Below are 16,166 nucleotides of genomic sequence, written 5' to 3'. Positions count from 1 at the left end.
GAACACTGAAAATATAAATGTAAAACACGAAAGAAAGAAAAAATCAATCCCTTGTTCATTGCTCATAGTCGTTAACTTACTAATCTTTTGATATGGATTGAAATAGACAAACATTGAAACTGAAAGAAAAAAATTTTAAAAAAAATGGAAGTAAATCAGATTATGATTTCATTAGGAAACTTTAATAGGATGAGATCTACTGTTATACACGTAACTTAGTCTATCTCAAACTCTCTCTGAGAACCCTAAAGCTTTGCGGCGGCGAAGGCATCTCTAGCCTCGTCCGGTGGCTCTCCGACGTCTCCCTGACTTCGTGGGGATGCTGCCGGACGGGTGATACATGGTCTAGCCCTATGGGGTCTTTGCTTAAGGTTTTGATGGTGGTAGCTGTACCTATTCGGATCGAGACAGATTGAGGCTGGAGGTTCATGACGAGGAAGCGGCTGGTTTTTTCGCTCCTAACTGGCATCGGCTAGGTTTCGCTCCAGACGACGGCGTTGTGCGGCCCGTGCTGGGTTTCGAGTGGTCGAACTGTGGAGTAGATCGTACCTCGCTTCTGGGTTGGGCGCGAGATCGGAAGCGATGGCGTCAGGCGGTGATGGCGTCGGACGACGAGGAAGTCGGGCGGCTCTCGCGTCGGGCGGCGATGGCGTCGTGAGGCTCGTAGGCTCTGCGTTGTAGAGAGATGATGGGATGGGCTTCACTATTGGGCCTTGGCTGCATATCCTGTAGGGCTGTGGTTTATAGGCCCGGACATTCACTTTGTCTTTTGGGCTAAGTGTTGGTCCTAGGGCTACTATTGGGTCTGTTTGGCCTCCAAATTAGATAGATTTTTCTTTCTAAGTTATACCCTATTTTTTTAGGGAGCTATGCACTTTTGTTTTGTTTTTGTGCCTATTTACTATGTATGTTCATAGTTCATAGGCTCGCTGAATAAGTGAGCACTGGTTGTCTAATGGGTAGTGCTAGCATACCACGTCCTAAACTTGTTCTAGAGTTGGCAAGGGAAGGTATGTATCCGTGCCATTCTGGCTTGAGATGAATGAATGATTTGGTTAAAAAAAAAAAAAAAAAAAAGGAAACTTTAATATATTTTAGTTTTTGTAATTGTATAAATTAAATGAGAGATTTTCATTAATTTTTTTATTTATTTAGATATGTCATATAAGAATATTTCTGGAAACAGAAATGGGTTAGATAAGTAAATTTAATAATCAAATTAATATGTAGGGTGTAATGAGCATGTAGGGTGAACAAAGAAAATGGTAGGGTGGCAATAACCGCACCCTAAGCTCATTTACCCAAACATCTTATAAAATTGCCCACTTACCCAACCAATTACAATTGTATAAATGAGTATGTTGTGAAATTGGAAAATGAAAATAGATAAGGAATAATGAGGAAAATGAAAATAGATAAGGAAAATAATAAAGAATGCAATCTAATATTATTAAATTAGAAAGTTCAGAGAAAATAAATATAATATTTTTTTTGTATAATTGTTGTCCTTTAATAGTCATTTTATAAGAGGTTATGACATTTAATAAATCATAATACAGTGAGGTCAAATTAATAGCTAGTTTCTCTCTAACCTCGGGAGAGAAACCCTAAAATCCCCAAAGTCCGGTTTTTTTCCACTCCAATATTCGATCTCGTCCGGCGGCTCCCCTACCGGTGCTGGCCTCCGGACCTTGCCATCGTCTTGGGGTTGCTGTCGGACGGGCTTTCGATCTGATTTAGCCTGAGAATCATCCATGGGTGGTGCGCTTCGGGTTCCAGATGGCTCGGGGTTGGGGTTTTTCTGGCCGTATCTCAATCGGCGGCGGGGTGTGCTGATCAAGACCAGCGGGTTTTCGGACGGCGTGAGGCGAGGCATGAGCTGTGGCGGCGTGAGGCGCGGTGGTTTGGGCCGAAGCGGTGAGTAGTCGCGGCGGCGCAGATCGGCGTGGCATGGATCGTGGCAGAGCGGGTCGGGCAGTGCTGCTGGGTTTGTGACGTACGGCATGTCGTCAGGAAGCTGGGATTGTGGCAAACGACATGTCGTCGAGGACGGATAGGCTGGGGCCAGACCAGCTGGATGGGCTCTGGAGTTGGACTTTTCCTTTGGATGCTCTTGAGCTTGCTATTTTGGGCTAGGGTTGTTGCCCTAGGCCTTTACTATGTTTTAGCTTGTCTTTTACAATAAATTCCTTGTATTTAGGAACCAATGCACTACTGTGCACCCATTGTCTCTTTAGCGTCTCTGGAGTAGTACCGAAGGAGAATATCCGCTATCTCTACGTATTTGACTGTACAATGAGTAGGACTATATGTACGTACCACTTGTGGGTACTACCACTAGCTTTTTGTCTGTCTATAAATGACAGCGGAAGGGTATGTAACGGCCTATTCTGGCTTGTGATGAATATACTATTTCGCCCCAGTGGCATTACTCAAAAAAAAAAAAATTTAATAGATTTATAGGTTCCAATAGAAACACTTAATAGTAAAACTTTATTGGAAAATTTATATTTTTATTTTTTATATTTATTTTTTAAGTGAGAACTCCCTTATTCAGACTTGTAAACTAAAATCATAACCAATCATAATTTAATTTAGGTCTCCTTTTATTCAATTCAAAAATCTGTCGAATTAAAATATGTCAACCCTAACTAAGATGTTGTAAACTACAAAATATCAAGTTAATGGATCGTCGAGGACAGAAGCTCCTCCAGACATGATGACTAGTGGTAATAAAGGACTACTCTATTTTGTCCGGTTTCTTCCTCCTTGCTTTCTCGCTAATTCTCTCCATCAATTTCAAGCATCTCACAACTATGGAAACTACACTCCTTAATGACTAAGAACTGTATTAATAGGCAAAATGCACTTATAAGCTCAGGCAAAATGCATTTATAAACTAATGCTTTCAAATTTAGCAGTGTTTGAGATAACATGTACAATATCATATGACAAAATATAAGGTTGAGATACAAGATGACTCGTGAATTTATTTCCATTATTATATATATGAAATGTCAAAGTCGCAACTAAACAAAAGTTCAGCTTTTGTTAGTCACAGGCAAACTTATTAGATTCCCACGATCAACTTTAAAGGATTGCGTTTTACAATAGACTCCTGGAACTAAACCAGCCAATTTCCAACAGCTTATAATAAATAAAACAAGTTCCCAATTTCCACTTATACAGGCACAGGCACAGGTTCGATAAGTAGAGAAGCTACAAAATCTTTGAGAATGGTTCCAGCATGAGTGTAGCCATCTTCAGACTTGTATACTACATCTATCACGCGTGTGAGATTCAGAACTCGCATTAAGAGTGGCATTTCAAGAGGTGTAGGGTGGAGGCACTCTTCATTTATGTCCTTCCATGCATCAATCACTTGTTTACGAAATTCAATTATGGTTTGTTCTTCTGTCGCACCGTATTGTTTCATGTAACATTCCACAGCCGAGGCAACATGTCCTCTCTTTTGCTCAAACTATATAGCCAAGAAGATTAAGGTAAAAATTAGCTAAGGAAGAGTTCTAAGAAAGTACATATAATTTCTGTTATTACTGCGGCAAATTCAATTACCTTGTGGGATACAATGTCATCCATGAGTCTGCAAACTACTGATGAAGCCTTTACAATCTTAGGGTCACTGAAGATCCACTCAAAGGAGTCTTTTGTAACGATATCTCCCATTCCAACAAAGGATGTGGTTGCTAGCATTGAGTAGGCTGAAGTGACAAGGGCTACTTCCATGTATTCATCCATTGTTGGTGTGTAGTTCTTGTGTAACCATTTTGCTTCAGCATGGTATGCCCTAACTTGTCTCTTCATCTAAGACATATATGCAGCAAGTCGACTATTAATAATTAACCTTCAATAACTTTCTGTATTTACAATACCGAACGTAAATTGAGGCTTAATTAATTACCGCTTCTTTTGCGTAATCGATACGATATAATCTTCCCTCGCTTGCAAGCTGTTGTTCTGTATCAGCATAGACATCTAACAGTGCCTCGTAACAGACTTTCATATACTCCGGTAGTTCATCCATTGCGGAGATGTCCCACCTGCATATAAGCAAGACAACGGCGATTATACGTGGAGAAACTTTTGTCAGGAATAAATTGATGTTATATAATATATATAAGGGAAAAAGTGTGTGTGTGTGTGTGTCAATCTCAAACCTCTCAATTGCTCTAGTAAAGAGGTCTAGTTCTTCAAGCGTGCCATACACATCATAAATGTCATCGATAATGGATGTCATGGCAATAACTTTGGTTAGTGTCCTCCTGGCAAAGTAATACTTGGGCTCAAAGTAGACTCCCAAAATCCAAAAGTAGCACTCAATTACTCTGTCTCTTGCAAAAGGTAGCTTGCTAGCAAAGTCCAACTCCTTCCACCACCTAATGAATCACATAATTAGTTATCAGACACATTTATCTAATTAATTAGAACAATTTTCTCGTGTTTCTTTAACTTTCTTACATGGTGTCTACTTAATGAGTATGGTAATAAATATTAACCTTGCAATATCACTTAGTTCTTTCTGATGCAATTGTTGGAGCAGGTTGAAATCCAGCTTTGCAAAACTCAGCAAAATTTGGTTACGTGATCCGTGTAGTTCCTGGTGGAGAGACATGTAGTGCCTCGCTTCTAGCCTCGGTAAGCCCTTCCGGAGTGGTTGATTCAAGGCATGCCTTACTTGTTTCGAAAGCGGGGGGCTTAAACGGTTTGCTAGCACTGCCGACGCTAGATGTGTGGTGGTGAAGGTTAGTGCTTCTTCTAGAAAATCCTCTCCTCGTACTCTAAGATGTGTGGCTTCATACAAGCTTTGTAGTCCCACTACATCATCGTGAAGCGATTTGTTCAATTTTCCATCACTGTCCTTGAACTTGTTGAACGTATCTGCTTAATTATTCATATGTCAATGTTTACGGTAATTAGCCTATTTTTCAACAGAAAGAGTTAATAGGATTAATGTAGGGAAAATTATATATAGCCACTTTACCGCATGAAACATTGTAACCATGCTGCCTCAGCAAGCGAAAACGAAGAGCACAAGTGTGCAGATCATCATCACAGTAACCATTAAAATTGTGGTGAATTTGTTGCATAGTTTGGTCAATTTCGTATTCAAAATGGTAAGATACACCCAAGCGTTGAATGTCATCAATCAACTCCAGTTTTCCCAAACTTGTTTGAACTGGCGGAGCCATTAGCATTCTCTTCACTTCTTCCTTCAGTTGTTGGACATGTTGCTCACCATTTATGTTAGTTTCCTATACAGGCCGATTGAAGAAACAAAAATATCAATCATCTCATCAGACAGATAATTAATAACATGTAATAGATGTAGTGTTGCTTCAGATGTACGTACCATAGTGTTGTTATAAGACAGAAACTGATCTCCCCAAATGCTGGGATGGAAATTAGCCGAACGTCGACTATCGGCATCAGTAGAGGCATTCAGGGTAGGAGGGGCTTGAGAAGCTACACTGACCACGTTGAGAGACATATTTCAATGTGGCTTAATTTTATCAAAGGTTTGATTAAAGTGGCTGGGTAGTATGAGTTGTGAGTTGAAATGCTCCCATTGCTTTGGTATTTATAGTAAAATATCTATGAAAGAACAGTATACAAGAGCTTAATATCTAGTAAAATATTTGGGTTACAAACTAGCCCTAAAAGATACAAGTAGGTACTGACCCACATTACATGCATAATTAAAGCAGGAAAATTCGACTCCGTCAATGAATCCACCCACCAAAGTGATGCATCTCCTGCACTGTATATGACATATGCATAAATGACATATGCATTTACATGTATATGACATATGGATTTACGCGAAACGCTGTAAATATGTTGATAAGATAATATTGAATTAACTCCTACCAATTAAGTCTCTTTGGTGAGAAAACCAAAGATGCAAAGAAAACGTGTTCGATCGGTTGTGCCTAGGGCTGTCACTCAATCGGTTCAAATAGGTTATAGGTATTACCAACTTCAAAATCAAAGCTTTCGGTTTCAAAATTGAGTTACCAATTACCAACCAAAATTTTTGGTTTTTAGTCATATCTATCAAATTCGGTATTTCAGTTTTCTGTATTACCAACTTTAAAACAACTAGTTATTTGTAATATAAATTAGAATGGAGAATACTAAGTTTTTCAATTTTATAATCGTAAACTTTCCATTCATCTAGTTATTATAGCTTTCTTTTGTACATATGACATCAAGTTTTAGCCATTTTCAATTAAACTATGTTATTTAACCATCTTTGACAATACTACTTTACATATATGTACTATTAATGTAGTATATGTAGTAATATACTACTAGCAAAAAAGCCATTAGACACTGATTCCAATCCATATGTATTGGCTTCATTACTTACTGAAATCTGTGTGCAATGGTCTTTAGCAACCCTACACTCACAGATTATTTGTCCGTTCTATTCTAAATCTCCCAATCCATAATTAATTAAGTATACAAAAAGAACTTAATATCTAGTAAAATATCTGGGTTACAAACTAGCCCTAAAATACAAGTACGTATATCACATGGTGATTCATCTGTTACATTAAATATCACATGGTGATTCATCTCCTACATTAAATATCACTATGCATAGTTGACATATGCAGCTGTAAATGTACGTGTTTGTCAAATAGCATTGAATTAACTCCTACCTAGCTAGTCTCCTTGGTGAGGAAACCAAACATACAAATTAAACGTGTTCGATCGGTCGTATGATCTGACAAAACTGGAAACACGTTTTTCCGTCAAATGTTCTATAAATTGAAAACGTGGCTCTAATGGACTCCTTTGTACTTTGTAGGATGATGATTCATTGATGTGGGCTATAAAATTATATCATAAATGACCAGAATTTCAAAACATATTATACAATAATTGGCAAAAAAAACTAAAGATTATACATGATTGATTGAAATTGAAAATATAGGAGTACCCGTGATGAAATTAGAATGCAAAGGCACATGTGATTTAGAGTATAAAAGTCAAAGAGGTAAAATGAAATTTGCTCAAGATATGATATTTTCCGGATACCCGTATTCAGTACAAAAACAAAGAAAACTACTATACCAGATATTATGAACTAAATATACATCTAGTAGAGAAATTTGTCAAAGTTCCCAAAATTTAATTTGTGGAAGATATGATTTGAGCAGTGCAGATGCTCTTACCAGACTAGTCAAGGCTGAAAATGTTGCTTGCTGAACCAGTTCCTCACTTCATCTAGATATCCGTGAGAATTGCCCAATACAAAACTCATTGGTTGATATTAGATGCATAATGTGTGATATAACGTAAAAGAGTTTGCTAATTGCTCCGAAGTATAAACACATGCATTATGTATAATACATGTTCCCATTTTAGGTGATTCTAATGGTTCTAGGAAATGTATGAGGAACTAGAAACAAAAAAAACAAAACAAAAAACGATGAGGGAGCAAAGAAACTAATAACAGATGCATACCAAAGCAGATGGAATTGCATGTGTTGATTTCTATCGAAAAAAAAAAATGCATGCGTTGAAGTTTCTACATATATTAAGGTTTCCTTATATCTTCATGTCTCAATTTCTAAAAGGAATCAAGACGCGTGTAGTTGAAATACTGTAATAAAAACGCATATGTGAGATCGATCTTTGCCTACATGCATAAAGGGGTTTTCTACCGAATCTACCCTAAGCTTTGATGAAAAGTTAAACCGTGAGCCTTGGATTCCTACTGTGGTATCCATGCACGGTATTTAGGGGATGTTAGGATGTGCTGCACGCCCACCTTCTTAAGAAGAAAAGAAAACATTTTATGTATATATAAGATGTACAAAAGCAAGTAGAAGCAAAAATTAGAATTAATTAAAATAATCCCCGGACTATGAGGATTTTCATTTTGATACCCAACTAGCAAAGTTTTGTATTATCAATCATTTGAAAGAAGACGATAATAAAGTTGTCGCTTTTATTCACCAACCCTAGCAGAGCGCCGCGGTGCTCTAGCCTTGCGCACGCTCCCGTTTGCGCCCAGACGTCGTCGCCTGTCGGCGTGTTTCTTCTAAAGCCTTGCGCACGCTTGTGCCCAGACGTGGTTGCTTGCTTCTTGGTCGGTGTCCTCGTTGGTGATAGGTTTTCGTTTTGACTTCCCTACCTCTGCACGGATCTGGGCTCCTCTTTTGCTTGTGTGGTGTGGACCTGTGTTACTGGAAGGAGACGTGGGATCGGGCGCAGGTGGTGGTCGTGCTCATAGGTTTGTTGTTGTCGTCGCTGCTGCTGATCGGAGTGGAGGAAAGGCAGATCGAGTCTCAAAAGATCGGGTTCCTACTCCGGTGCTAATCAACCTGGTCTGCTGCACATGAAGAGGCCAGGGATGGAGTTGTTGATGCTATGTTGGCAAGGCCGTCCGCCAGAACCTCGGACGGCGGCGGTGATGATGGATTGGCAGATGCAGATTGGAGTTTCTGCCATTGTTTCTGGTTGTCACTTGGCCTGGGTTTTGAGGGCTTGGTCTCATGTTTGGGCTGGTAGGGCCTGTCGAAAGCTCTAACCCTTTTAGAGGTGAAGAGCCCGTAGTGGTCTAGTTGTTTTAGTTGGGTTAATTGTCTATGCTAGTAAGAATATCTCTATGAGTTTTGTGGAAGTATTTAGCTTTAGCGTACCACAATTGCGTGCTCGGCGTGTAAAGTTAGGTAAACTAGCAGATTGCCTACAAGGCGAGGTGTTTTATGTGGCATAGACTACTCTGAGCAGAAATGTTTCAATGGAGTAGTCTTCTGCACTATTCTTTATCTATGAACCGGAGCATACTATTGGTATGTTCTATTTTATCAAAAAAAAAAAAAAATCAAAGTTTTGTATTTTGTATATTTATTCTGTTAGCACAGTTTGATACCGATTCCCTAACCCCTAACATTGTTAAAATTTGTTGATATACAAAGGTATTTCCGTCAATTCCTCAATTTTATAATTAAAGTTAAAATTTCTTCATTGAATAACAAAAATTCAAAAACAAATTCATTGGGAATATTTCTAGGTCGTAAGCCATTTAGTCATACCCTGGTTACTCTTCAAAACTATATGCGCTTCTGCGTCTTGTTTTCGATGCACTTGCATCACTCTACGTACTCCTCAATTTCACTTAATAAAGCTTGTCGTCACCCCCCCCCCCCCCCAATTTTATAAATTATATTTTCTTTTGTCGGAGAATCTCCACTCTCCAACATCAAGTCCGGTGCCTGAATCCGGCGCTGCAATCTTACGGGACACATGTACAGAAGGTGAGATCTTTGTTTACTGAATCCGGTGCTTGGAATGTTCCTCTGATTAAAGATATTTTTTTAGCCCACGAAGCTGACATGATTCTAAGTATGCCGCTGGGATTAAGAAGTGTACCGGACAAACTGGTTTGGCATTATACCAAAAATGGTGTCTATAGTGTGAAGTCGGGCTATTGGGTTGCAAAAGAAATGCAAGATCAAATAGGAAGCTCCATGGCAGGTTGTAGTGGTAATAAAAGTAAGGAGGTTTGGGGGAGAATTTGGAGGATAAATGCACCACATAAGGTCCGGGTTTTTATATGGAGAGCAGTTCAGGACTTTCTACCGTGTGCAACAAACCTGCATAAGAGAAGAATCTTGGATGATTTATTTAGCAGGAGCCATCTTTCAGTGACCTTGTGCATCACGTTTTCTCTACTGCTACTGGGAGTGAGTTTGATTTATATTGCTCTGTGGCTTGGTGGATCTGGAAGAATAGAAATCTCCATCGATATGGAGATAAGACCGTGGACCCCAATGATTTGATTTGCTTAGCTTGGGATTGGCAGCTGCAACATGTGAACACAAGAAATTCAAGGCAGAATGTGGAAGCTTCACAAAGACAAAGTAGTGTGAAATGGTCACCACCTTTTGTGGGAACACTTAAACTTAATTTTGATGGGGCCTGCGATGTGAAAAGAGGAGTATGTTGTCTGGGTATTGATAAGAGCATATTTATGCGATGTTAATAGCGTTAATCTCCATACTTTCTTTGTTAGTTTAGTGTATTTTCTAGTTATTTACTTTGTTTATTTGTTTTATAGGTATCTTGGAGTAAAGAAGAAGAAAAGAAGTAAAAGAGGGATTGAAAAGCAAAATCGGGAAATCTGCCTGTGCAGATCAGTTAACTTCGACAGAGCACTGAGACTAGCTCAGAACGATCCAGAGGATTATCTTTATATTGATGGATAGCCTCGGATGTCTAGTTTCCGAATATTTTTACGGCTCATCAATATCATTTTTCTAGAGGAAGTTATGGCCGATTTAGTACAAGAGGTCAGGCTGCGCGTGAATCTGAGGTTGGACGGGAATTTATGTTTCGAGGCCCAAATCACACCAAGAAGCCCGAGGACGAGTTTGTGCTTCATATTCCGACTTATGATGGACCAATGGCACGACAAGTCATCAAGTTCAAGAGCCAATAGGAAAACTCCACCTAAGCACGTGAACCCTAATTCTTTTAGGTTTTGGATTTCCTAACCTCTAAGCATATAAAAGGAGATCAATCTGCAGCAGCTCTCTCTCTCTCTCTCTTCTTCTTCCTCCCTTTTTCATTATTTTGTGTTTTTGATTCCAATTATGTGTAACTAAATTTCCAGTAGTTAGGGGGCAGTTGAAGCCCCTAGACATGATCCATAACATACTTTGACATTCAATTTGTTTTCTAATTAATAAAGTTGAGGTTTTGTTTACCGTATTTCTCATTGATGAATTCTATGTTTGTATGCTTTGGAGGCCTACTTAGTATGCATGCTAGGGTTCTAATACTTTGATTGTTTGATGCCTGGATCAATAATTGGATTCCTCAAATTATCTAGAGAAGTAATTGGTAGTTTTCACTAGCAAGTAAACAAAACCCTAGGTTTAGCAAGGCTCTAAGTTATTTGCGATGCCTAGTGATTGCTCAAACTCTTTTTAAACTTAATGATCTCTGCATGTTTAATCTAAGAAGCGTACCTTTAGGTTGCATTGCTTGGGAATAGTCTAGGTGTAGAGCACTTCCTGCCTAGCGTACAAAGTAAGAAAGAGTAATAGGTTGTGTTCAAGCGTACCGAGCCAATCTGAGTGTCTTCAACTAAGTTAATTGGTAGCAAATTGGACAAAGTGTGTTGTGTGTGATTGTTGGGGGTGGATACTTCCTTCCTAGCTAGTTTCATCATCTTGATATCAACCAATCTCAAATCTGTCTCAGTTTCGTTTCTCCTTCTGTCCTCTGTTTTCACGTATTTTACTTTCATAGTAACCGAAATCCAAAAATTCCCAAATTTTGTGTGATGGACGCTTTATGTGTCTAGTACGTCTCTGTAAATTTTCGTATTTTTCTGGGTTGTTTTTGTTAGATTCTTAGTTTGTTTTTCGACTGCTGTTCAGTAGGAACTGCAGTCACGTTTTGTGACTTTTGTTGAAGCTTTTAGTTTAACTTAATCCTCTGCGGGAGACCCTTATTTCCCTATATTACAATCGACATATTTGCAGGAGAATAAGGAAAATCAATAGCTTATAAATTTAGCTATCAGGTATAATATTCAGAGACTATCAAGGGCACTTAAAAGGTGCACTTGTAGTCTCCCTCCAATATCTGTGGAGGCTCTTGCACTTTTACATGGTCTTTGATTTGCACCACATGTTGGCTTCACCAACATTGATATTGAAGCTAGATGGCAAGACTCTGTCCCTTTTATTTTATTTCTCATCCTAGGCGAAACAATGATAAAAATGCTGCTACTACACAGAAGCTATAACTTTGCAAAAATCATATAGGTTCATTCAATAATTGTTCTTTATATCAATTAATTAAACATAATAGTTCAAAACTCGAGCTTCCGGATTATTAGATATGTAAGATACTCTTGAGCACCATAAATTTAGTAATTGTTTGAACTCTTGACCTTCTAATTTGGTGCTAGCTGTGAATTATCTAATGGGTTGTGTCATTTTTTTTTAGGGGGTTTGGAACCCAACCAAACTGGGAAGCTCATCTCCATGCCTAACTTATTATATTAATATTAGAATTATGCATAGAGGGAGATCTTGTGCTAGTATCAGTACATAAGTCCTTGTAGAGTACATCCCGGATAATCACAGGAGACTCTTTTGACCAAATATCATCTAGATAAATCAAACTAGCAAGGTGAGCAAATCTATTTGCTACACCATTTGTATAAGACCCCGGAAATTCGTTATTAATTTTGTGGAATCTCATTGAATTAATAAAGCGTTCATTAGTAAGTTTCGGTGGTTTGAAGGTGAAGCGAAAGTGTTTCGGACGAATAATTACTCAATACATTTTATTTTCGAGCGGTCAAAGAGTTGACTTTTATTCGTTGAGTTTCTCTAAAATCTTCCTTCACGAAAGTCATAGAGCGCGTCGATACGAATTCGTACATATGTGGAACGCGAAAATCGGAGTTCGTATGAAAAAGTTGTGGACATCGGAAAAAGTTTCCATTTTGGTTAAATAGGAAAAATTCCGAAAAAAAAAAAACAGAAAAACCTAAAGTTTCCATTTTCGGAAAATTTTTCTCTCTCCCGAACTTTTCCGAGCAGCCGGCTTCGTCCGGTGATTACTCCGTTGTCCGGCCACCGTTGGCTGCGCCACAAGTCGCAATGGCTTCATCTCACCTTCCTCTTGAAGTATGCAGTAGCATCTGAGCACGAAACGAGCGGAGGAAGGCGCAACAAGGAGGCAAAGTACGGCGGCGGCGCAACGTCGGACCCAAATCGAAACTCACGATTCCGGCCACCATAGGCGGCGATTCTTGAGGGCTTTTGGAGCCCAGAAGACGTAGAAGCTTTCTCCCAAGGTGGCTTGCAACGATTCAACGTGTGGAGATCGAATTTTGAAGATTGGAAATCTAGGGTTCATCGGATTTCAAATCTTTTGAGGTAAATTCTGACCAAATGGTTTTGATTCAGACTTTGTCCCAGTTATGAAAGTTTATGTACATGTGTTCGCTCAAAAATCGTCCCGGCCGCGTGTCACTGGGCCGAGGGCTTCTTTGGCTTACCCGTGTCCTTCTGGAGTGGTGACGTGTGCGCGAGCGTGCCAACTCGCGGCTGGTAGGCCAAGCGAGGTTTTGTTCTAGATTGTAGATCTTGCGCCGATCTGACTTCTGATCAGTTGATTGTGGGCCGAGGAAGGATCGATCTCGACCGCGGGGTTCTCTTTGCCTTGAATGCAAGGACTTTAGCACGGATCGGCCTTACCTAGCCGCAGTGCCGTGCAACTCGGTGATTGAGGTGAAAGTGAAGTGATGATGATTCTTTTTTTTATGATTTTGTATAAAGTAAATGACGTAAAGTAAACAACACGAAATAAATAACATAAACGAAAGTGCAGGTAAAGACAAAGTAAAGTGCAGGAAAGATAAATACCGGTAAAGAAAGCGATAAGATAAACAAGTAAAGATTGATAAGTGTTGCTGAATTGTTGAATTATATTGAGATAAAATTTGTGTAATCGCGTAGAGCGTTTGGTCGAGGACCTCTAACAATGAATCCTATGGTCCTTTTTATAGTGAAGCTAAACTACTGAATGAAGGAAAAGAAACAATCTCAACCTTTACAGCTAAGACCGCATTGATTACAAATAGAACAGTATTCATGTTTGTGATATTTTTGACGTTATCAATGATTGATTCTTTCATGAGCAATCAATCAGGTCTTGTAACTGATGATTGGCAATAACACCTCCTGATGCTCATTCAAGTTAATTGCCCCAAACTTTGGTAACGTTTCTCCTGACAATCAACCTCTTTGATGTGCCGCGACTAATTAGCCGCGGTCATTCATTATGACTTGTGGCTCCGCGGTCAATCACTACGCCTTGTGATTCACTTGATCTCTCCTGATTTAATAACGGCTCTCTGCACACGTTATCTTCGGTCATAAATTTGTCAATAAACATTTAACGTGCCGCAGCTAATTGGCCGCGGTCATTCATTAGGCCTTGTGAGTCATTTGATCTCAGTAACGGTTCTCCGAACACGTTATCTTCTACCATAAAGTTGATAATCAACTTTGTAAATCTTTAATGTGCCGCGGCTAATTAGCCGCGGTCATTCATTACGCTTTGTAGGTCGGGCCCACCTATCTGCCACGTGAGCCTTGCCAAATATTGGTTCAAACAGAGCCCCCCTAGTCCCTTGAGCTTCAGCATAGATGCTGAGTGGTTAAGGGACTAAAAGATTATTTCTAGAAAATTCTCTTGGCAAGGCACACACTCTATTATAAGATTTATTGACATTCGCTACCCAGCAGCCACTCACTGCGGCTTTTCGTTACGCCGCGGCTATTCAACCATTCAAGTGCGGTCCTAAGCCAAATTTCTTGCGGGCCCTACCCACCTGTGTGCCATGTGGGCATTGCCAATTTTAGGTTCAAACAAAGTCCCCCCAAGTCCCTTGAGCTTCGGCATAGACCCTAAATGGTTAAGGGACTAAAAGACTATTTCCAAAAAATTCACTTGGCAAGGAACACGCTCTATTATAAGCGTTGCTAACATTCATCATGCCGGGGTCACTCACCGTGGTTTTTCGTTATGTCGCAGCTATTCAACTATTTAACCGCGGTTCTATGCCAAATTCATTATGGGCCCTACCCACCTGTCTTCCATGTAGGGCTTGCAAAATTTGAATTCAAACAGAGCCTACCCCAATCCCTTGAGATTCGGCATAGATGCCGAGTGGTGAAGGGACTAAAGGATAATATTATAGGCTTAATTGGCAAGGTATACTCTATACGCTTCTTGCCTAATGTTGCTGACATCTCTCAATATTTTGCATGTTTCTAAGCTCATTACTCCATGGCCATTTAACCATGGTTCAATTCAAACATGGTCTTTTCATATGTCGTGGCCATACATCTGCTGCTATTTGCTAGCCGTTGTCCTTCGCTTGCTACGGCCATTTACTTGCAGCACTTCGCTAGCCGCGGTCGTTCCTTCTCCAGCCGCGATCATTTGATAGCCGCGGCTATTCAACCGTTTGTATGTTTGAACGACATTCAATAAGCTCTTCAGACTCCTGTGTTTTGAGCAACATTCAATAATTAAACTCTTGATTCATGCCTCTTAGCCACAACTGCCCCTGGTTGTTGAGCATTACACTTGATCAAGCAAACTTTGTTTTCAAGCTTACTCCTTCACGGCCATTTAACCACGATTCATTAAATTATGGACATTTAGCCGCGATCATTTGATAGCCGCGGCTATTCAACCGTTGGTTTCAAGCTTACTCCTTCACGGCCATTTAACCACGATTCATTAAATTATGGACATTTAGCCGCGGTCCTTTGCTAGCCACAATCATTTGATAGCCGCGGCTATTCAACCATTTAACCATGATCCATTAAATTATGGACATTCAGCTACGGTCCTTCACTAGCCGCGATCATTTGATAGCCGCAGCTATTCAACCGTTTGTTACTGCCAAAAACTAGAAAAACTCTCCGGTACCACCCAAAGAGTTGAGGATTATAGATTATACGTTCTATATGCCCAGTAGACAATTATTTAACCATGGACCTTTATTAACCGCGTCCGTTCAAGTGCGGCTCTTCAACAGCCGTGGTACTCGTGATACCAACTAGTCGTTCACATACCCACTAAACAATTATTCAACCGCGGTCCTTTGCCAATTAGCCGCGGTCTTTCATTATGACTTGTGGCTCCGCGGTCAATCATTACGCCTTGTGATTCATTTGATCTCTCCTGATTTAATAATGGCTCTCTGCACACGTTATATTCGGTCATAAATTTGACAATAAACATTTAACGTGCCGCGGCTAATTGGCCGCGGTCATTCATTAGGCCTTGTGAGTCATTTGATCTCAGTAACGGTTCTCCGAACACGTTATCTTCTACCATAAAGTTGATAATCAACTTTGTAAATCTTTAATGTGCCGCGGCTAATTAGCCGCGGTCATTCATTACGCTTTGTAGGTCGGGCCCACCTATCTGCCACGTGAGCCTTGCCAAATATTGGTTCAAACAGAGCCCCCCTAGTCCCTTGAGCTTCAGCATAGATGCTGAGTGGTTAAGGGACTAAAAGATTATTTCTAGAAAATTCTCTTGGCAAGGCACACACTCTATTATAAGATTTATTGACATTCGCT

The 16,166-nt window shown here is 39.8% G+C and overlaps 2 protein-coding genes across 2 annotated transcripts in view; both read right to left on the bottom strand.

The window, feature by feature from the left end:
- The window catches only part of LOC133730848 (aspartic proteinase 36-like), a 6,107-nt gene extending 4,102 nt beyond the window's left edge, over positions 1 to 2,005 (bottom strand). Inside the window, exon 1 of the mRNA XM_062158360.1 lies at positions 1,593 to 2,005. Within this exon, the coding sequence (XP_062014344.1) occupies positions 1,593 to 2,005 (413 nt within the window). The remainder of the gene's footprint in view (positions 1 to 1,592) is intronic.
- Positions 2,006 to 2,908: 903 nt separating this feature from the next.
- On the bottom strand, positions 2,909 to 5,576 carry LOC133728540 ((-)-germacrene D synthase-like). Its single transcript, XM_062155941.1, has 7 exons — positions 5,372 to 5,576; positions 5,003 to 5,273; positions 4,518 to 4,899; positions 4,179 to 4,397; positions 3,923 to 4,061; positions 3,577 to 3,825; positions 2,909 to 3,481 (listed from the first exon to the last, which is right to left on the bottom strand). Exons 1-7 carry the CDS (start codon positions 5,507 to 5,509, stop codon positions 3,182 to 3,184), a joined length of 1,698 nt encoding a protein of 565 aa, XP_062011925.1. The 5' UTR covers positions 5,510 to 5,576; the 3' UTR covers positions 2,909 to 3,181.
- Positions 5,577 to 16,166: the final 10,590 nt, after the last annotated feature.

Source organism: Rosa rugosa, chromosome 2, assembly GCF_958449725.1.
Source record: "Rosa rugosa chromosome 2, drRosRugo1.1, whole genome shotgun sequence".
Lineage (NCBI taxonomy): Eukaryota > Viridiplantae > Streptophyta > Magnoliopsida > Rosales > Rosaceae > Rosa > Rosa rugosa.
This window is presented reverse-complemented; position numbering and strand designations above follow the sequence as displayed.